General features: G+C 43.4%; 1 protein-coding gene across 2 annotated transcripts in view; it reads left to right on the top strand.

Moving 5' to 3' along the window:
- The window catches only part of LOC141132411 (A disintegrin and metalloproteinase with thrombospondin motifs 2-like), a 1,679,109-nt gene that overhangs the window by 1,446,766 nt on the left and 209,349 nt on the right, over positions 1-22,994 (top strand). Inside the window, exon 20 of one of the 2 annotated variants that reach the window (XM_073620760.1) lies at positions 21,850-21,979. The exons of the other annotated variant lie outside the window; for it this stretch is intronic. Within the exon in view, the coding sequence (XP_073476861.1) occupies positions 21,850-21,979 (130 nt within the window). The remainder of the gene's footprint in view (positions 1-21,849; positions 21,980-22,994) is intronic. 2 annotated transcript variants of the gene reach the window in all.

Raw genomic sequence — 22,994 nt, 5'->3', positions numbered from 1 at the left:
GTTTCAAGATGTGCTATTCAAGCTTTTTTGAAGAACCAGAAAGAAATGGGCAACATTGAGGACCTTAGACACTCTAGCCAGCTAAGGAAACTTAATGCAGCAGATGAAAGACATATCATGCTTACCTCCCTGTAACATTGGAAGATATCCAGCAGTGCCATTAGCACAGAATTAGCGGAAATCAGTGGGACCCAGATACACCCATCTACTGTCTGGAGTAGTCTGGCAAGAAGTGGTCTTCATGGAAGGATTGCAACCAAAAAGCCATACCTCCAACATGGAAGCAAGGCTAAGCAACTCAACTATGCAAGAAAACATAGGAACTGGGGTGCAGAAAAATGGCAACAGGTGCTCTGGACTGATGAGTCAAAGTTTGAAATATTTGGCTGTAGCAGGAGGCAGTTTTTGTGGAAGGGCTGGAGAGTGGTACAATAATGAGTGTCTGCAGGCAACAGTGAAGCGTATCTGTTTTATTGCGTCTCAGTTTTGGTGTCTGCACATTAGCTCACTGCAGAAATGTCTGAACCCAGGGTGTCAGATGTGTCAGGAGACTCACAAGGTCAGGACAACCATTAGGGAACAGCCTCACGGGGTATTGCTGCATGCTGTTGTGAAGCCTAGAGTGAGTTATGTAGGCCTCTGGTTGCAAGGGGTGCTTTTACATGCTTAAATATTCTAACACAGGAGCAGTAAGGATGTTCTGGAGAAAGTTGAGAGCCAGGAAAATATGCCATTGCAGATATCCATGGGAGAAAAAATTGTAGAAGGCCGCTAATAGTTTGCAGAGGAGTCAAGACTAGAGGATGCTGTGCCAGCAGCAGTATGCAGTGAAGCTGGAGTGGTGTGGAAAGGTCGGGTGTGCAGCAAGGAACACAAATAGAATGCGGATCAAATACCTTAAAGCAGATTTTCACTCTCTCAATCAACACTGAATATATTTTTTCCTTATGCTGTTAGCATTACTAAATATAATGTATATTAAAGTGTCATATCATACTATTTAATTGTTTTCATTTTTTTTTACATTTCTTTAGTTACTTCCTGGTTTTCCGGCCTAGGCAAATGATGTCATACATCTCAGGAGTCTACAGGAAAGGAGGAGGGGTTTCCTCAGCTAAGCACACCTTTCTGTCTGTATGCCTGAGTTAAGGGAAGATGGATTCCAGGAAGTAAATGCTACATGAATAATCTCAAATGCTAGGGGTGTTTTCCAAGGTGTTTCTCAGCAAAATAAAGCATGGAGACATAGATGTGTTAGTTTGCTTGGATTAATAAAAAACAATGAAATAATCTTTTTGACACACAGGTCACATATCTAAGATTTATTTCAAACTAACCTCTGCATCCATGAAGCTGTTCTTTATGGAAAAATGGGAATGAGTTACACAGTTGCCAACATTCTCAAAAAATTTTAGGGACACGTTTTTGTCTGCAGACGTAGTATTATTTTAATTAGGGGTGGGGCATTCATTTGTAGGTCTGGTCTAGTCGGAGTGGAAAAATGTGGGGCGTCACATTGCAAAAATGGGCATGGTTTAAACAATCCTAAATATGGGGAGTGACTTAAAGGGGGTGTGGTTAACTAGAGTCTGAGATTAAAGAGGGGTGGAGGGAGAAGGAAGAGAGGGATAGAGGGAGAGAGAAAGAAGGAGAAACAGGTAAAAAGGGCGAGAGAAAGAAAGTGAGGACGAGGGATAGATAAAGAAAGAGAGAACGAGGAAGAGAAAAAAGAAGGGGAAAGAGGGAGAGAGAATGAAAGAGAGAGTAAGAGGAAGAAAGACAGAGAGAGTGATAAAGAAAGAGGGAGAGAGAAGAAAGAAAGGGGGAGAGAGGGATGGAGGGAGAGAGAAAAAAGAGAGATAGGGAGGGAAGGTGAGGGGAAGGGGAAGGCCCATAGATTTAGTCTACCTGGATTTTGCAAAGGCATTCGATACAGTCCCCCATAAGCGCTTAATCTACAAACCGAGGTCTGCAGTCGTAGACCATAGGATTTGTTCTTGGGTTAAAAACTGGTTACAGGGGTATGTCCAAAGGGTAGTGATAAATAATGTGTACTCAGACTGGTCCAGAGTGGTAAGTGGGGTGCCCCAGGGTGCTGTCTTGGGACCAATTCTATTCAATTTATTCATAAATGATATAGAGGATGGGATAAATAGCTCAATTTCAGTTTTTGCGGATGACACCAAATTAAGCAGGGTAATAACTTAACATCAAGATATAGAAATTTTACAAGACCTGAACAAAATAATGGAGTGGGCAACTACATGGCAAATGAGGTTTAATGTGGAAACATGTAAGGTAATGCACTTGGGGGCAAAGAACATAAATGTAAACTACTCACTAGGAGGAGAACCGATGGGGGAATCAAGGATGGAAAAAGATCTGGGGGTCCTTGTAGATGACAGATTGAGCAATAGCATGCAATGTCAAGCTGCAGCTACCAAAGCCAGCAGAATATTAGCATGCATAAAAAAAAAAAGGGATATACTCCAGAGATAGATCAATAATCCTACCACTTTATAAAAAATTGATTAGACCACATCTGGAGTACTCTGTCCAGTTATGGTCACCAGTCCTTAGAAGGGATGTGCTGGAACTGGAGAGAGTCCAAAGAAGGGCAACAAAACTAACAAGGGGACTGGAGGACCTCAATTATGAGGAAAGACTGCAAACACTAAATTTATTCCCGCTGGAGAAAAGACATTTGAGAGTAGATATGATAGCGATTTACAAATACCTCAATGGCGATCCCAACATAGGAAAAAACTATTCAGTCTCGAGAGGGTAAGAAGACATGGGGACACACTGAGATTGGAGGAGAAGCGGTTTAACCACTTACCACCCGCCGTATGCAGAATGACGTCCAGGAAGTGGTTCTGATATCCTGACTGGGTGTCATATGATGCCCAGAGGCTTCTTACCATGTGAATGACATCCAGGAAGTGGTTCTGATATCCTGACTGGGCGTCATATGAAGCCTGTCAGAGGCTTCTTACCATGTGATCAGCTGTGACCAATCATAGCTGATCATCGCGTGAACCAGGAAGTGCCGGTAAACGGCATTTCTCGGTTTGCGCTGACAGGGAGAGCCGATTGGCGGCTCTCCCTTTCAGAGGGGGATCTGTGCTGATAATCAGCACATTGATTATCAGCACAGCCCCCTCAGATGTGCCACAACACCTTTTAAAATGTGCCCATAAGCTGTCAGTCAGTGCCCCATAAAAACACAGCTCACAGTGCCCATCAAAGTGCCAATCAGTGCCCATATCAGTGCTAATCAGTGCCCACCACAGTGCCAGTCAGTGCCCATCTCAGTGCCCAGCAGTAAAGTTTATCATCATCAATACCTCAACATCAGTGCTGACCATCAGTGCCACCTGTCAGTGCCAATCAGTACTGCCTATCTGCCAATCAGTGCCCCCTGTCAGTACCCATCACAGCCGCCTGTCAGTGCCCATCACAGCCACCTGTCAGTGCCCATCACAGCCACCTGTCAGTGCCCATCAGTGTCGCCAGTCAGTGCCCATCAGTGCCACCTATCAGTGCCTATCAGTGTTGCATATCAGTGTCGCCTATTGGTGCCCATCAGTGCTGCATATCAGTGCCGCCTATCAGTGCCCATCGATTCTACATGTCAGTGAATCCTCATCAGTGCCCATCAGTGCCACCTTATCAGTGCCAACTCATCAGTGCCGCCTCATCAGTGCCCGTCAGTGAAGGAGAAAACTAAATTTTATTACCGAAACAAAGAAAAACTTTTTTCTTTCAAAAATGTTGTTCTTTTCTAGTTTGTTTAGCAAAAAATAAAAACCGCAGAGGTGATCAAATACCACCAAAAGAAAGCTCTATTTGTGGGAACAAAATGATAAAAATTTTGTTTGGGTAGTGTTGTATGATTGCGCAATTGTCATTCAAAGTGCGACAGAGCTGAAAGCTGAAAATTGTCCTCGGTGAGAAGGGGCGAAAGTGCCCGGTATTGAAGTGGTTAACCTTACCCAGGCCAATTCTGACACTTCGCTCCTACATGTAAAAATCATATTTTTTTTGCTATAAAATTACTCAGAACCCCCAAACATTATATATGTTTTTTTTAGCAGAGACCCTAGGGAATAAAATGGTGGTTGTTGCAACTTTTTATCTCGCACAGTATTTGCGCAGTAATTTTTTAAACTTTTTTTAATTTTTGCATTAAAAAAACCACGACAGTAAAGTTAGCCCCTTTTATTTGCATAATGTGAAAGATGAAAAAGTTAGGTGTATCTCGCGCCTATTATACCAAATATTGTAGTGAATAGCACTAAACAAAAATTAGTTGAAAAATAAAATAATAATAAGCTGCTAACCCCTAACTGAATTATAATATCATTAGTGCAAGTTGAAACAAATTTGATAGGGAGCGCTGGGTTGAAAAGTAATGAACTAAAAAATAATAACTTATTAAGAAAAATTAAATAAATTATGTGAAGCACCAGCCTACCTAATTAAAATTAAACAAGGGGACCCCCAGATTCCGGCCTCCCCTCTATGTGAATTGGTAACGGGTACATTGTACCCCTACCATTTCACAAAAAAAGTGTCAAAAATAGTAAAAAAGACAGGAGACAAGTCCTTTATTAAAAGATAAAAAAATAAAAATGTCCAGCGATGTAAATCCATCTCACACCGCCGATGAGCTGAAAAAAGAAAAAAAAAAGCCGCAACAGCTCCGCCTCCATGGGAGGCTCCCTCCGGGTGACGCTTGTTCTCGTTGACAGCTGTTATATAGCTGAGGGTGGGGCCACTCGGTGACGTAAACGGGCGACCCCACCTTCCTCTGAAGTCACGTGGCGCCAGAGGGGGGCGGGTCACCCGTTTACATCACCTGGTGGCCCCGCCCTCAGCTATATAACAGCTGTCACCGAGAACAAGCGTCACTCAGCGGGAGCCTCCCATGGAGGCGGAGCTGTTGCTGCTTTTTTCTTTTGTTGTGGTGATGGACTTTGAATGAGGTATATGGTCAAATGAGCATACACCTCCATCCCTATTCATTGTTAAGATAAGGGGGAGATTTGGGACTTTGAGTGAGATGTATGTTTGGACAAAATACATTAGAAATAAATAAATCGCACAATAAAGAGGAAGTTTATTCATGTAAATGCACATGGGACATGGTACATAGCAGATATGATAAGCTGATGGGCATATAAAAAAAAACAGAGTATGATATAAACGCATGATTGAATGAAAAAACTGCATTTAAAAGCTTGGCGCATTTCGTGGATGAAGTTCCACTTCAGAAGTACAGGGTGTGTATCTATAAGAATTTTTCCAAATTACGCAAATAAAATTAAATAGGGATGTAGGGAAGGAGAAAACCAAAACCCCCCAGAGTTACTTACATATCAGCTCTGAAATTGGTCATAGAATGCTAAAACCTGATGGTTGAGGAAAGCTAGAAAATATCCCTGCCGGGAGCTGTGGAGGTGTATAACTGCTGGCAGCCAAGGCGGAAAACACTACAATCGAGGGGAGAGATGGGAGATGTCCATGGTGAGCTGCATAAAAATGCCTGCAAACAGTTCCAAAATTTGCAAGTGGCATAGAACCTGTAGTGGTGGGGTCAATGTGAGAGTGAAGAGGCAGAAAAAAGTTTAGTGAAGACCACCAGAAACCCTCACACCGGGACAAACAAAAAGTGATGGGGTGCAACATCCTGAGATAATGACAGACCAAACCTGTCCAGAAATTTGGGAACTCACTGGGGTGACGAAAAAGCAACCCTAAAGGGGAAGAGAAGGAAGTGAATGTATCCGGTGATCCCAGTGCTAGTGACATGGCCTCCATGTGTGATCCAAGAGGTGTCCAGCGTGAAATGAGGAACCATGCCTCCCACAAGACTGAAATATATAGCCGCCCCGGCTGTTACGTTTGACGCCCCCATTGTCATGCTGAGCATGTTTGAAAGAAGGCATTGCCACCAGAACAGCTGGCGTGATGCACCCAGCATCTGGGGAGATGCCCGACACACGCTGAAGATGAGACAACGCTACTGTGAGGTGACGTCATGCGCTAGGGCATTTTAGCATTCTATGACCAATTTCAGAGCTGATATGTAAGTAACTCTGGAGGGTTTTGGATTTCTCCTCCCCTACATCCCTACTTAATTTTATTTGAGTAATTTGGAACATTTTTTATAGATACGCACTCTGCACTTGCTTCTAAAATAGAACTTCATCCACGAAATGCGTCAAGCTTTTAAATGCAGTTTGTTTTTACTCAATCATGCGTTTACATCATACTCTGTTTTTTTTACTTTATGTATCATGTGCAGTAATGGAAATTATATATTTTTTGTCTATTATATGCCCATCAGCTCATCATATCTGCTATGTACCATGTCCCATGTGCATTTACATGAATAAACTTCCTCTTTATTGTGCAATTTATTTATTTATAATGTTTTTTGTCCAAACACACATCTCATTCAAAGTCCAAAATCCCCCCCCCCCTTCTCTTAACAATTTGCACTAGTGTGAACCCAGGATAAATCTGACTTATGTTTTGTCAATGTAACCACTCAATTACGTTATACTGTATGTCCTAATGTATAACAGGAAATGTTTACGTTTTCTTATCCTTCTGTATTTTTTTTTCTTTGTGTGTGAAAAGCTTTAATAAAAAACCATTGAAAATGGTTACCTCCCTCTGTCTTCTGGAACTCACTGGATGTTTCCAGAACATAGTGGGCGAAGAGACAGAGGCTGCAGCCTGAATATTCATGAATTTTCCACCAATCCCTGGGAAGGCGTACCTAGAAGGTGGGGAGGCAGCCCATAAATATTCTGAAGCCTGGAAGTCTGGGAGCAGAGTCCATGGTCCATCTATCTGGAAGAAACCGCTGTGCTGAGGGATCTGTCCCCTTGGGCAGAAGAAAAAGAGCAGAGGAGAGAGAGGAAGGAAGCTTCAGGACATCACTCAGTTTCAGCTAGGCTTAGCAGCAACATTCAAGCCAATCCAGAAGCAGCCTGTTCAGCAAAAAGCCAGCTCAGCAGCCTTCTGGATTTTAGGATCTACGTAAAGGGACTGAGTGAATACAAACCAGCCATTACACCCAAATGAAGGAGAGGACAGTGAAGTGCAGTACCTCACGTGTCTGGGACCAGGGGTAGCTTAAAGCGGACCTTCAGTAATTTTTTCAACTTTCCATCTATTAAGTCTTCTGCCCTTGTTTTAACTTTGGATAGTAAAACATTTTTTTTTCTGCCAGTAAATACCTTATACAGCCCACTTCCTGTTTTTTGTCTGGTAAAAAGCCTAGGCTTATGATATCAAGCACAGCTCTCATTTCACTGTCGTGGGAGTTTGCCAGGAAGGGAGGGGGATGAGTCATAAGAGGGGCAATGAGAGCTGCAGAGCTGGAGGTGTGCCTCTGTGTATCTGTGTAAATCCAGGAATTGAACAGTTAAAATTGTTGCAGTGGAGGGAGATTTCTGCAGCATATTTGGCAAGTACAGAGTCACAGTATGTATAAAATAATATGCAAAGTGGTTGGAGGGAAGCTTCAGAATGGCAAACATGTTTTTATTACAAATTATGTGAGCAGACTGCAGTTCCTCTTTAAGTGCAGTGCAAGACAGCCAGGAGCACCCTTAACACTTCCAACTGGAGCATCCAGGTGCCATGCAATACAGCCTGGCACCGTGTCTTCGACATTACTTTTTGGGACTTTTATCCCTTGTTTCAGCTGCACCTTTGCCCCCCACTGGGGTGTAGCACAGTTCAGCAGCCAGAGACTTTATCAGGTTCTCAACCGTTTGTTTTGAGTTTGTCATTTCTTCAGTTCTGGGCATCCCACGTACCCCCAAACCCCATCTAAGTTCTACGTTCCCAACAAAAACACTAAAAACCAAAACCCCTAGACTGTTTCTTGAGCCTGCTTCTCTCTGCATAGCGGAGCAGGCACAGCCCTTAACCAAGGCTCAAATTCTTCAGAATTCTGTCTGCTAGCCTTGTCCCTGCCTGAACCTGCTTTTGTTCCTGGCAGGTGCCGTGCAAAGCAGCCTGGCATTGTGTCTTCAACATTACTTTTTGGGACTTTTATCCCTTGTTTCAGCTGCACCATTGCCCCCACTGGGGTGCAGCACAGTTCAGCAGCCAGAGACTTTATCAGGTTCCGTTTGTTTTGAGTTTGTAATTTCTTCAGTTCTGGGCATCCCATGTACCCCCAAACCCCATCTAAGTTCTACGTTCCCAAAAAAACACTAAAAAACAAAACCCCTAGACTGTTTCTTGAGCTGGCTTCTCTCTACATAGTGGAGCAGGCACAGACCGGTAATCCGCCTGCTCAGCAGGGGAACAGCGGACAGATCCCCCGCTGAGCTGGGGGATCCACTTTACGGAGCCTGCCAATGTAAAAGGGCTCTTGCTATCTTTTTTATTTATTTTTTTCACATTTTCTTACAACTTTATTTTTTTTTACAGATACAGTTACATTTTTTACATTTGTATTATTTATTTAATATTTTATTTTGGGGGGGGCGGGGGAAGGCTTTGGAGAGACTGAGAATGAATGAGATGAATGAGATAGGAGTCTGAATAGAGACTGTTTTTCATTCATAAAATGAAATATAGTAAACAGTGTTTACTATATTTAATTCACAAATTATTAAACACCGTTTATTATGTGTCAGTGATTAATGAATACAGAAGTGGTCAGTTCTGATCGCTGTCTGTCAGGAACAGTGTCATTACTGGCTTCACCTGCTGGTGGCACTGTTATGCTCAGCACCAAAAGGTGTAGTTCTGGTGGCCACCAGCGGGTGTCTCCCTGTCAAGACTATCAACCAGCTATCAAGCACACCTGTTGGGGTTTGCTGGACTATATAAGTCCGCCCTTAACCAAGGCTCAAATTCTTCAGAATTCTGTCTGCTAGCCTTGTCCCTGCCTGAACCTGCTTTTGTTCCTGCTTCTGTCCTGGACTCCGATCCGTGAACCCTGTCCTTGAGACCTGTTCCCTGTACCTGCTCCCATTATGGTCTGTTTCCTCTTACCTGGCTTTTGTTCCCCTTTTGCTTTTGTCCCTGTCTGGGTTATTTGTTTGTTTCCTGTGCTTATGAATATGTAATTATTAGTTCGATAGTTAGGTGTTTTGGGGTTTTTTGCTGTGTCTTGCACTTATTACTAGTTTTTGGTTTACTGTTTGGTTTGCACATGTGTCTTTATCTTAAACTTACTTTTTTTCTGATAACCTGTGTTGGATGTCTGTGTATAACATCCTCTGACAGAATTCTGACAGAATCAGAACGGTTGCACCTGGGAATTGGGTCTGAGCACTTGCTAATTACTGAAAGATGGATCTGGAGGATATTTTGTATTTTTGAAGTACCAGTACCCTGTTTCCTCCTGCTGCACCTACCCTGCCTTTAACCCCTCTGCTTCTTCTCGGCTGCCTCCATCAGCTCCACTAAATCTCCCTTCAAAAACTGCTCCCTCTGTCTTACCATCCTTTCCGCTCTTCGCTTCTACCAGCTACATCCACTACCTACAGCCCTGTATCCACATACAAATCTTCAGTGGCTAAAACCAAATAGAAGCGGAAGATTTTCCCAATCCATACCATCCTACCATTACCAAATCCTGCCTCTGCTCCAGTCTGCCGTTCCGGTGCCCACAGTCCAGCCTGAAGTTTCGGTGCCCGCTGCCCAAGCTTGAGGTGCCGCTGCCCAAGCTTGAAGTGCCGCTGCCCAAGCTTGAAGTGCCGCTGCTAAACCTGTTCCTGATGCCCAGCTTGCCGCTGATGTTGATGACGCGAAGCCTGCTGCCCAGCCAGATGACCCAGTGCCCTTCACCCAGTCTGATGACCTGGTCCCTGCTAAACCTGTTCCTGATGCCCAGCTTGCCACTGATGTTGATGACCCGGAGCCTGCCGCCCAGCCAGATAACATGGTCACTGCTAAACCTGTTCCTGATGCCCAGCTTGCCACTGATGTTTTCCTGATGGATGCCCATTTTGCCGCTGCTTCAATCCTGCTTGTCACCCAGCCTGAATATAATGCCCCTGAGTGGTCTGCCTCCGATGGGTTTTTGCCCGTTGCCCTGCTACTTTTCAGTTCCGGATCTAAACTTTCTGACCCTGGTGGTGGAGTGCGTTTCCTATTTTCAGACTCTGGTGGCATGTCCCCCAGTGAACTAAAGGACTCTAGCCTTGGAAGTGCGAAGAAGTCCACAGACTCAGTAGGGAAACTTTTTAGGGTGTTTCCGCACTCACTCGGACTGTCGAACCAATGTCTGAATAGAGCATCTGGAGGCCACTTAAGGTGGGGGAACTGTCAGGAACAGTGTCATTACTGGTTTCTCCTGCTGGTGGCACTGTTAAGCTCAGCACCAAAAGGTGTAGTTCTGGTGGCCACCAGTGGGTGTCTCCCTGCCAAGACTATCAACCAGCTATCAAGCACACCTGTTGGGGTTTGCTGGACTATATAAGCCTGCCCTTAACCAAGGCTCAAATTCTTCAGAATTCCATCTGCTAGCCTTGTCCATGCCTGAACCTGCTTTTTTTCCTGCTTTTGTCCTGGACTCCATTCGGTGTACCCTGTCCTTGAGACCTGTTCCCTGTACCTGCTCCCATTAAGGTCTGTTTCCTTTTACCTGGCTTCTGTTCCCCTTTTGCTTTTGTCCCTGCCTGGGTACATCTGTTTCCTGTGCTTATGAATATGTAATTATCAGTTAGATAGGTAGGTGTTTTGGGGGTTTTTGCTGTGTCTTGCACTTATTACTGGTTTATGATTTGTTGTTTGGTTTGCACGTGTGTCTTTATCTTAAATAAACTTCATTTTTTCACTTACACTTTCGTTCCTGATTCCTTGGTGCATCCCAATGATCTGATTACCTGTATTGGATGTCTGTGTATGACATCCCCTGACACTGTCTGTATTCTTTCAGGAAAGGAAGGTTGCTGGTAAACACATGTTTACCACCCCCCCCCCACTCTCCGTCCATCTATCCAGCGAGCTTCAGCACTAGCAGCGGCTGCAGCTGGCGGGAGGGGGTGGAGGGAGAGCCAGACAGCCGCTTTTTTTTTCATCTGTCCATAACTGTCTATTATGGGCATGCAGATTGTAATGGAAATTCATAGACATATGTAAAAATCATGGATTTTACAAACTCTGTGAACTTACTGACAGATGGTAACCCTAGAGAGCGCTCACCATTACCCTCATAGTTCATTGAGAACTACAAGCTGCCAGGCAGTACTTGTAGTCTATTCCTTCACAGGAAACTGAATGACATGGCCTTATGGGCAGATCTGTTTTCAAACTGTGACAATGGGGATGGGGAAAAGATTCTGTTGTCACAAAGAGGGGGAGGATCCATGGGGGGGTGGTGAAGGTACAGATGCTGGAACATGGGTGGAAAAAACAGGTAGAACCGGTTATTCCAAAGCTGAATTTATCCTTTAAAGGGTAACTCCACTTTTGTTGAGAAAACAACATTCCCCTCTGGGTGATATATGCATTGCGAGGTTTTAACAAACTTTGTTGCAGATTCCTACCTTTTGTTATTCTGAAGAAATCCCTCTGTTTGTCTGTCTGTATCCATGTGGTAAGTGAATCAGAATCTAATGAGGAAACTGCAGGGTCTGCATCCCTTTGGACATAATTTCCTGCTGGGAGTATCCCACCAAAAATGACATTTTTGTTGCAGGGGATGCCAAAAATCTGAGTTGTATCTTAGTGCAGACTTCTGGGAAAATTAGTAAGGCAATCACACAAGCAGGAAATTATGCTTCTGGGGGGCGTCCTGTACATTCTGTGTACAGAACACCTCCAAGTAGCCATTATGCATTGCATTTACAGAAAATTAGTGCTGCAGATTGAAAAGGAAAGGTCATTTTTAATAACATTCAATTACAATATGACTTATGTTGCAATTGAATACGCCATATTTTTTTAATTTGCTCTTTTTTTTTTTCCCTACGAAAGTGGAGTTAAGTGTATTTATATTTTCCTGATCATTTGCATTTGATAAATGGCTGTGCAAATATTGTGTGACATTAAAAAAAATGCAACAGCTACCATTTTATTCTCCAGTGTCTTTTTTTTCAGAAGATATATAATGTTTGGGGGTTCTAAGTAATTTTCTAGCAAAAAAATGCTGAATTGCCCCGGACGACAAGTGGTTAAACACTGGGACTGGGAGAGCTGAACATTAATCTTTCCCTGACTTGCTTTAACCACTTACGGATCGCCACACGCCGATATACGTCCTAAGTTTGAAGAGGAATATCTTGTTATGGCAGCAGCTAGCTGCCATAACCCCGCTATCCTTATTCGGCTGGTGGTCTGCTTTCAGATAAAAGTGGTCTCTGCGGCGGATTAGCCGCGAGATCACTTATCGGCGGCGGGAGAGGTGCTCTTGTAAGACCGCTGCGCAAATACGGTGTGACAAAGTATTGCAACGACTGCCATTTTATTCTCTAGGGTGTTAGAAAAAAAAAAGGAATGTTTGGGGGTTCTAAGTAATTTTCTAGCGAAAAAAATGTTTTTAACTTGTAAACAACAAATCTCAAAAAGAGACTTGGTCCATAAGTGGTTACAAATGAATGGTGACACCTACTGTATATTGCTGTGTCCTATGCATTTCTCCGCCAGCACATTTTCCATTGTTGGCATTATTTGAGCTATTTTTTTTCTTTTACCATATAACTGTTTTATTTGTGGCCCTGGTCACTTATGATCCCCATGCACTGTAACCTTTCTTTACTGTCAACTGAAAATCACATGTAAATTAGCTAACGTAAACATCATACAGTATATCTAGTCCCTTTTCACCCTTGTTGCTTGTCTCTTGTTTTATTTAGCTTCAGGTTATTTGACATGCACTATTACCATTTTTAGGCAGTAAAAACGGAAAAAAAAACAACAACCTGGTCACCCTGCAAGTTAATGTCATAATTTGCTACCAGCACATTATGGCAGACTTGCCTACAAAATGGATCTCTCCTGCAGCACGCTGTCACTGCTGACAGGGGATTCCATCTCACCTAATCTTCCCTCCGGGTTCATGGACTTCGGCCGAGCTGCAATTATGTCACTCCTGCGCATGCACGCCGGAGTCACGGCACAGCACTCTCAATTGATGGCACACTCGAGTGTGCCATCTATTCAGAGTGCAGTGCACATGTGCCTGTAACGTCACCGGCTGCTACACATGTAAATACCTCCTAAACGGGGCATGTTTAGGAGATAGAAACTGTACTTACAGGTAAGTAAATGGGGTGAGCGGCTATGCAGCAAGTGGATCTTGCTATTTTTTACTTAAAATGGCATTTGTGCACATGTGCTAGGTGACACTGCAAGTGCATATGTGTTCACTAAGCCTATGTGTGGTGGCCTTCTAGTGCACACATGTAATGGCTATGGCAACCATGAAGCCTCATACCACTCATTACATTCAATATTTGGCCCATCTATATCATGTTCTGTTTTTTGTTTTTTTTGTTTTTTGGTGAAATTCATGTTATGGGGTTACTGGGTGCCTATGGGTGGATATCTATTTACATTTTAGCACCATTGCACTCTTCTTGCTACAAGTCTTGATGGAGTCATCCATGTGCATGAAACATTCAAGTTACATCTGTGTGACTTTTTTTTTTTAAACTTGGTGGTGTGGACAACATATCTCTACAGTATGTAGTTTTCTGACAAATACCAAACCTTCAAACTGCACCTACAAACAGGATTATTTCTGTATGGTGTGCGATATAGTACAAAAGATTGTTGTTCTCTACTAAAAATGTTAGTTGCCTGAATGCCATGCACATCCAATGGCTGTGTGCATATTTGACACTAATGCCCCGTACACACGATCGGACATTCCGACAACAAAATACATGGATTTTTTCTGATGGATGTTGGCTCAAACTTGTTTTGTCTACACACGGTCGCACAAAGTTATCAGAATTTCCGATCGGCAAGAACGCGGTCACGTACAACGAGACTATAAAAGGGCAGTTCAGAACCAAGCGTGGCACCCTTTGGGCTCCTTTTGCTAATCTCGTGTTAGTAAAAGTTTGAGAGACGATTTTTCAGACTCGTGGTTTTCAGATCGTTTTCTGCTGTTCAGTTTGTGCTTGTGGGTTTGTATCTGGTCTTCAGTGCGTGCAGCGAGTTCCCCTTGACTCTGTCATTGTGTTCTTGTTCGTTACTGTTTTTCAGGTTGCTCTTCACAGGCCTTGCTGTTTTTCAGTGCGTTCTGTTACTTCGTTCTGAGCAGCCGACCGTTTTCTAGCCATGTTGCGTATACGTACTCCTGATAGAGTTCGTGCTGTGCAGGCGCTTGGTGTTGGGGTCCTTACCTTGACACAAGTCCAGTCCATGAACAGGGTGGGGAGGAGTTCGTGGACCAAGAATTGGTGGTTCCAGCGTGACCAGTTCTGTCACATGCCTTTGCTCCGTGAGATCCATGAGAATAATCCTGACGATTTCAGGAACTTTCTCCGGATGATGGACCCCGTATTTCACCGTTTGTTGGCTTTGCTGACCCCCTATATCAGCAGGCAGGATACCTGCATGAGGCAAGCCATCACTCCGGAGCAGAGGCTAATCGCCATCCTGCGGTACTTGGCAACGGGGAGAAGCCTGCAGGACCTTAAGTTCTCGACAGGCATCTCCCCCCAGGCTCTGGGGATCATAATCCCAGAGACCTGTTCTGCCATCATCCAGGTCCTGCAGAAGGAGTATATTAAGGTAGGAATTTTAGCCTTTCACATCACTATTTATTGTATTTAATGTTTGATAATATATCGTATTTCTTTCCTCATTCCCTAATTACCATGATTGTAACATGCTGAGAATGTCCCCTTTGTCCTCATGCATGCTGGATTTTTATGTAATTTTTATTTTTGTCCTTCATACATATTTGCCTTCACTTACCTCCCCAGCATGCTCTCCTGGGCCTATATTCACCTTGTGTATTCACTTAACAATGTATTCTGGCAGCTCCATAGTAGTGCTTTACCCTAAACACCCCCTAAAATGTCAAATTGTGATGTGTGCTTGAAATTCTAGCTGAGTGCCAGAGGCTTTTTTTTTGGGTTCACAAAATGTTTTTGAACCCTCCCTCCCCCCAACTGTAACTCAGCTGATAGCAATCCTCTATCTGCTGACTTTGCCAAACCCATACACACTATACCTACCTCTTTTGTGGTCAGATTTATGGATGAATACCCCAAAGCATGTAGTGCAAGGTCCTGCCTAAATACTTTCAAATGGTACTGTTTAAAGTTTTTTTGTATCTTATTATCTTGATAGGTAATAGCAGAATGTAAAAATGTGCTAAAATGTGTACAGTGTGTATTTATCTTTGTATTATGACACTTCTTACTTGTCCAGTGGGCTGCCAATATTGTAAAGTAAGGAGGGACTGGCCAAAGTAATCCACATTATTTGGCCATTCATCTCTCAATGAAGTGTAGAGGGTGACCTGTCCAAAACTTCAACCCCCCCCCCCCGCCCCCGGAAAACTCACAAAATGGCCCATTGGGGGGGGGGGGGAGCCGATAGGTGTACCTTATACCTTTGTCTTTAAATAGTCCCTAAAGTAAATGTTATACTGATGTTGGCCAAGAATGTTTGTGTCTAATCTGCTTTCCATGTTCATGTGCAAAATGATTAATTTTATTTTCTTGTTTGACTCCACAGTTTCCTTCCAACCCACAGGAATGGCAGACTGTGGCCTCCCACTTTGCCCAGCGGTGGGACTTTCCTAACTGCGGAGGGGCAATTGATGGGAAACATGTCCACATTGTCCCACCACCCAACTCTGGGTCATACTATTACAACTACAAGGGGTTCAATAGTATTGTGATGTTGGCGGTGGTGTCGGCTACTTACGAGTTCCTGTATGTGGACGTGGGGAAGAATGGCCAGATGTCAGATGGTGGAGTCATCGCCCAGACGGATTTCTACAGGCGTCTCCAGAATGGCAGCTTGGACTTGCCACCTCCAGAAGACAATGCGGAAGGACTCCTATTCGTCTTCGTTGCAGAAGAAGCATTTGCGCTGGGGGACCATCTTATGCGGCCATTCCTAATGAGGACCCTCACCCCTGACCAGAGAGTTTTTAATTACTGGCTGGCCAGAGCCAGAAGAGTGGTGAACACGTTTGGAATAATGGCCATCTGGTTCCGCCTATTTCTTACACCCATACATATGGCAGAGTATAAACTCAATCATATCATCCTGGCTTGCTGTGTTCTCCACAACTTTTTAAGGAGAAATTCTGTGAATTATGCTGGCTCAGTTGGGCCTGAATCCGGAATTCATGTAAATGAACCAACCCTGACGGCGCTTGAAGTTGGCTGTCCTGGCTTGCCCCCCCCCAAGTGCCCGTGAGGTCCGTCTAAGATACATGGAATACTTTGTGGGTAGGGGGGCCATCAATATGCCAGACAATGTCTGAGACATTTTTTAAATAAAAAAACTAATTTTAACTACTAACATATTTGCTGACTTTTACTGCTTGTCTTTCTTTTAGCTGACTCTGACATAAATTTGGGGAGTCCTGAAAATGGCGTGATTGTGTAACATTAGAAAGCACTGTTGGGTGTTTACTAAAGGCAAAGACACTTTGCACTATAAGTGCACTTGAGACTGCACTGAAACTTTGCTTGTAGTGTAAAGTGGATTTGCCCTTAGGAAATAACCCCCATTGTCACAGAAACAATTTTACCAACAAAAAATTTAGAATCCACATATTCTTGATGATCAATCTTTTTAATATAATCACATGTGCATTTATCAAAGGTTTTTAAAACAAACCAACATGTTTGTTGTATAACAATTTTTTGGGTCACATTAATAAAAGTAGAAATGTCCATTTAAGGTAAAACAGTTCAACTTTGGTAGAAATTGAAGGCAATATCGGACATGAGTATTTATAAACTGTGTTTGATATTGCGTTCAGATGGGGTGATGTCACCCCTGGAAAAGCCAAATTTTGGATGTGCACACAAATTGCTGAATGTCAACATGTGCTAGCTGCCATCACGGGGGATCAAGGGACGTGTTTTCGGGGTGCAACCCCTTCCTCTCAGCTACTTTATTATTGAGGAAGGGGTTGCACCCACAAAATGCCTACATTGATCTCCCATGATGGCAGCACATGTTGACACACTGTGTGCATCTTCAAAATTTGGCTTTTCAACAATAGGTAAAAAAAAGTGCAATACATTTTTTGGGAAAAAATGAAAACTACATTCGGGATTTCGAGGGGTTTTAAACTCTCCCTAGAACATCAATGTTGTTCTTCATTTTGTTTTTAACATCATTGATGGTTTTCTGGATGTTTTCCAAGTCCCTATTACACCCCATGATCTCCCCGATCAGAATCTGGGCACTTTCACTGGTGAAATGACCTGGATCCACAACATCACGATCACCTAAAAATATATTAAAAAAAAAAAACACACCATGTATTATAAATATGCCGGCATCCATCTCTTACCTTAGCCTGTGGTCGCAGACACTCACCTGTTGTGGTGACTATTTCGATTACGTCTCCCTCCTCCTGTCGGCTTTGGGGGATTTCCACTTCTTCCTGAGGTGGGGGGTCTGTGGTCTCCTCGGATGAGTGGTGTGCTCCGTGTCTTTTAGCCCCTATGTAAAAAAATTAGGTATACTTAGCACACAGATATTTGAGGGCAGAAATAGGAATATGAAACATTGCTTGAAAGTGGGGTACAATTGTCTGCTTTGGCAGAGTTCCAAGATGAAGAAATGTTTTTGTCCTTTGTCAAGCTTGAATACTTACCTGTTTTGTACTAGCGTCACAGATGGAGACGCTCCTATAGTATACACTGGAGCACCTGTGTTGGCCCCCTAATAAAAAGTGTGTTCTGGTGTCCCACACTAGTGCTCCAGCGTCCAGATGTGTAAACAGCTGCTGAGTGTCTTCTCCTTACACAGATTCTAGTTACCAACACATCTAGACACCAAAATTATTTTAACAGAAGTAGGCTAGCAAAAATGTATTCAAATGCATATGTCCAAAACATGGTGTTTTCTATACCGAACGAACAATGTGCCCATGAACATGAAAGTTGCCATTTTAATCTGTACAACAGTTAAGAAAAGCACATGGAGCAGCACGAAGGTTAGAAAAATAAAGAATAGGAACACATCACAACTACTTACTTTTTTGCAGCACTCTCCTGATCCTTCTATACTGATCGTGCTCCCTTAATTTGAGGTCCGACCACCACTTCCTGAGTTGATCCTTGGATCGCCGTACCCCAAAATTCTGCAGACTCTTGACAACTTTCGCCATGATCTTGGCCTTTCTGACATTTGGGTTGGGGGTAAGGTCCATACTTCCCATCATAGTCGGGCCTCTTCAGGATGTCGACCATCTCCAACATCTCCCCAAAGGACATATTTGTTGCCCTTAATTGTCTCTTCCGGGATAGGGACGTGTCTGGCTCCGGGCTTTCCTCCTCCTCCACGTTGCTGTAATTAGCACGCACCTGCTGTGTCTCCGCCATGTGCTCTTCCCCCACTGCGCTGAACGAGAAGGGGAATAGACTAGAAAGAATGTCAGGCGGGCGGAGTTTCACGCATACGCAGTGTATATAAAGCGTAACACACGTCCGTAGTACGTACGATCTGTGAGGGGAGGAAGGAGTATCGGAGGCGCCGATCGTGATAACGAAGGTAAGATTTAAAATTGGGCCTATACTGCTTTTAGATTGAGGCCTGTATTGTGACAAGATTAGGAGACTTTAGCCTGACATTAGGGTTTGTCTTGTGTTGTGTCTTGCAGAGAAAATGGATATCTTGAAGAATCAGGAGTTTATCTGCATATTCATAGATATGTTCAGGGAGCTGCCCTGTCTGTGGCAGGTAAACCACCCTGATTATAAGAACCAAACAAAGAGGAAGGCAGCGCTGGATAATTTGCTGCAATTTGTGAAGCCAGACATCCCCTATTTGAAGGCCCTAATTGGTGGCATGAGGAGCACTTATCTAAGGGAGCGCAAGAAGGTCCAGGATTCCCTGAGATCAGGAGCAGCAGATGACATTTATGTCCCCAGGCTGTGGTACTATGACAGACTGCATTTTCTGACAGGTCAGACTGAACCCAGGCCATCACTCTCCAGTCTTCCTTCCACGCTCCCCCCCCCCCCCAATCTGAGGCTTCTGATGCCCAACCTGGGCCTTCCAGGCAGCAACATGTGGAGGAACCCAGCTTGAGCCAGGTATAGCATTCTTCTTCTAAATATTTCTGGTTGTCCAATTAATGTTAAATCTATGTTAGTTTGGAGTACTAATTTCTGATTGTGATTGAGGAACCAAAAACTAAAACCAGGTCCCTTTTTCATACACAGGGAAGTCTCAGCCAGGAGGTGGCCGGGCCAAGCAGGCTGCCCGATACCCAGGTCCCTCCCCTCCGCCTTCAACCAGAAAGTGTCAGGAAGAGGAGTAACCTGGAGGAGGCTGCAATAGGCCTATTTTGGAAGGCTACTGAGGCCCTCAGAACACCCCACAGTGTGAAAGAGGATTTTGCTGCCATAACAGCATGCAAAATGCTGCAAATGGAGGAGGGCCAACGACTCTTATGTGAGTTTGTCATTTTAGAAGCTCTAAATAAGGGGTTGAGGGGACAACTCACATGTGATAGCCACATTTGTCAGCTCACCCATGGTCCTCCTCCTCCTCCAGGTCCTCCTCCTCCTCCTCCAGGTCCTACTCCTCCTCCTGCCACACCTCCAACACCAGAGCCACAGCTGGGAAGGAAGCGTGTAAAGAAGACCAGAGAGTGATGACCTGGGTTCAGTCTGGTCTGGCAAAAGATGCAGGCTCTTGTATGTCCCCAGGCTATGGTCATACATGTCATCTGCTGCTTTCATGATTCTCTTGGACTTCTGGACCAGATTGAACTCCCTTAGATATAGACTCCTCAGGCCACCAATTTTGCAGTAAAATAATTGATGTGTGCCCTGGGGGCCAAAGGCTTTGCCAGTTTCTGCTGTTTATTCAGCATTGTCTCCCTCTTTGTTTGGTTATGACCCCTTTTAATAAAGGTATTTTTGTTTCAATTATACTCGCCTATGTGTGTTTTCCTTCAAAAAGGACAGTTTGTGAGGAGACAGGTATATTTTAAAAATACAATGTGAAATTAACAAGAGACACCAACACCAAGCAACCTCCTTGAGATTAAATAATACAAGATAATAATGGTGTTGTGGTAACTTGACACACAAAACACACCCAAAAATATTCTGGAGTAAAAAAAAAAATCAGGCTTGAAAAAAATACAAACAAAAAAAATAAATAAAATGATGATTTTTTAGTGAAAAAAAAATCAAATCAAAATATATTGATGAAATCACGATAAATAATAAAGAAAGAAGTTTGTGAGAAGTCTGTGTGAATATGAGCAGCAAAACAACTTCATTCTTCTCGCATTATAAAGAAGAACAGAGTGCGCTGCATTAAACAATTTCAGACATTGCACTGTGACGAAAGTGCTATATCCATTCCGAACGCTAATTTTACCAGACCTAGCAGTTCCGTCTCGGAATTTATTCTGAGCATGCGTGGCACTTTGTGCATCGGAATTGTCCACACCTCCTTCCTCTAAAATTACATGGAAACCCACCCCCTCATATTAATGGTCACTAATAAAGTACTACATTATATTGTTGGTCAGTGTATTGTATTTTTAAACATCTTTAATATACAAGTATTTTACTCCACTGTGAGTTTTCAGCTTTTCAATGACTGTGTGACTTGAAGTACTTTGCCCTGATTGGCTAAATCAACACTGATATTCAATGTGTGGACCGAGTTATCCAAATAGCAGTGCGTACATATTTGATGCCTCCATAATGGCATCATTTATGCCCTGGACTTTCATTGATATTCATATTTTGGGAAGGTCTACATTGCTCTTATGGGAACAATCATGCACATTGTGGACTGCCTCTCCCCTTGAAGACTTAGTACGGAGGTGCTCACTATAGCCGCCCATTGAGGTTCAGAGTATAGAGCTCTCAGGGATTGGTTCATAGGTATACATGCTTCTGGTCCCATAATCTAGCTGGCCTAAGTGGTTTAGTGCAGGTCCATCACACAAAGGGGCAACATCTGGGGAGTCTGTTCCACGTTAGTGGTCTCAGCCGTGCTGTCCCAGCTCCTAGGGGAGGTTTTTAGGTAGGATCACTGGGCGTTAGGTATTAGTGAAGGTGGGCCCTTATTTTTGGGGGGGTATTGTTTTAGAGGTGGATAAGTCCTGCAATCGAGAAGGGCACAGCAACATTGAGGGACACTGCACTTTATTGGAGACGGCCTGTGGGTGTTCACATTTTTCTTTTCTTTTCATTTTTTATTTTCTGAATAATATGCATTGTGAATACACCCTGCCCAAATAATGGGTGGCACTCCAATCTAAACAATATCAGACTGCCAGTTAAATTTTCATTGTTATATGGTCAGTGTATTGCTCTCTTACATTGGTGGCCAGTGGGAAAAGGGCTTTCTTATAGTGGTGGTCAAATGGGAGAAGGAAAGCATCTTACATTGGTGGTCAGTGAGAGAAAGCATGACCCTTACATTGGTGGTCAGTGGAAGGATGGTCCCACTCATCACTCTTAGATTGGTGGTCATTCAGAAGTAGGATGCCCCCTACAATTGTAATCAATAGAAGAAAGCATGTTCCTTACACATTGGTCAATGGAAAGAAGAACTGCATACTTGCTAACAACGAGAAAGCATAGAACTGAATTCCATAGTAGTTCTACAAAGAAACACTTTCATATTAACTACGTGCAGAAGTATTTAGTATTGTAATCCTATTATCTTTATTTCTAGTGTTCTGTGACCTGTGGCAATGGAACCCAAGAAAGGCAAGTTCTTTGTGGTTCAAGCAACAATACAACAATGAACTGTAGTAGTGAAAAAACAGAAACCACGCGAATTTGTAAACTACCATCTTGTTCTAGTAAGTTATAACCCTTTCAGTTTTAATTTCTTTCAAGTATAGATTATAAGGAGAATGTGGAAATCTGATTGATAAACCCTATTTTAAGCAGGGATATGATAGTCTTTATGCATGAGGTACCTTTAACATTAACTGTAGCACAATAACCCCGTTTCCATGCACTTCTTTTAAGTGCAATAATCTGTAGGTGGACACATAAAAGTATAAGCAAAGTATCCTCAAAGGCTTCTTTGTAAATTTTTACTAGTAAGCCACATCAATTCTACCAGTGAGCACACTCATGCACATTCACCACCACATGTGATATAACTGCCACCTGCAGCCTCTCACCTGAAGATATTGACCTACTCAATTTTGGGTCATATAGCGCTTATCCCTTTAACCCTTTCACTGCCATGTCCATATGGTATAAAGACCTACAGCACTGCTTCCAGCTGGCCTACATTCCTCCTCTGCTCCTCACTCCGGTGACCAGGAACTTATAGCAAAATTGTTCAGCAGATATTGCTGAACAAAACAATAGCTCTGATCAGCGGATTACAATATAGACACCCCCCCTACCACCGCTGCTGCCTGCCTGTCTCCTACTGCTCTCTGTCCCTCCCCAACCTGTGCCATGGCTGCTAAAATGCCCCCCCCTCCTCTACCACTAACTACCCCCCCGGCACATTTCTTACCCCCCCCCTCCCCCAGCACCGATCTCCATGGCTGGATTCAATTGCCTCTCCCGCTGACATGTGGATACATTTTGTCTTTGGGTATCGGTGGTGCCTTCACACTGTAACCCTATTGAGATACTCTTGATGAAAGCAAGAATTTGCCTCACTGTCAAAAATTGCAATGATATGCACCTGTCAAACAGGTATGGAAAAATTGGTCCTTGGGTGTTAATTGGGCCCATGAAACCTACACCAAAAAATTTCTTCCAGATGAAATCAACACCCACAAAGCTAGGCAGCCTAGATAGTCTTTTAGAGATCCGAGAAAGAAAGCACTTAATCAGTGATATTGGCAT

Source organism: Aquarana catesbeiana, linkage group LG03 (genome assembly GCF_042186555.1).
Source record: "Aquarana catesbeiana isolate 2022-GZ linkage group LG03, ASM4218655v1, whole genome shotgun sequence".
Lineage (NCBI taxonomy): Eukaryota > Metazoa > Chordata > Amphibia > Anura > Ranidae > Aquarana > Aquarana catesbeiana.
This window is presented reverse-complemented; position numbering and strand designations above follow the sequence as displayed.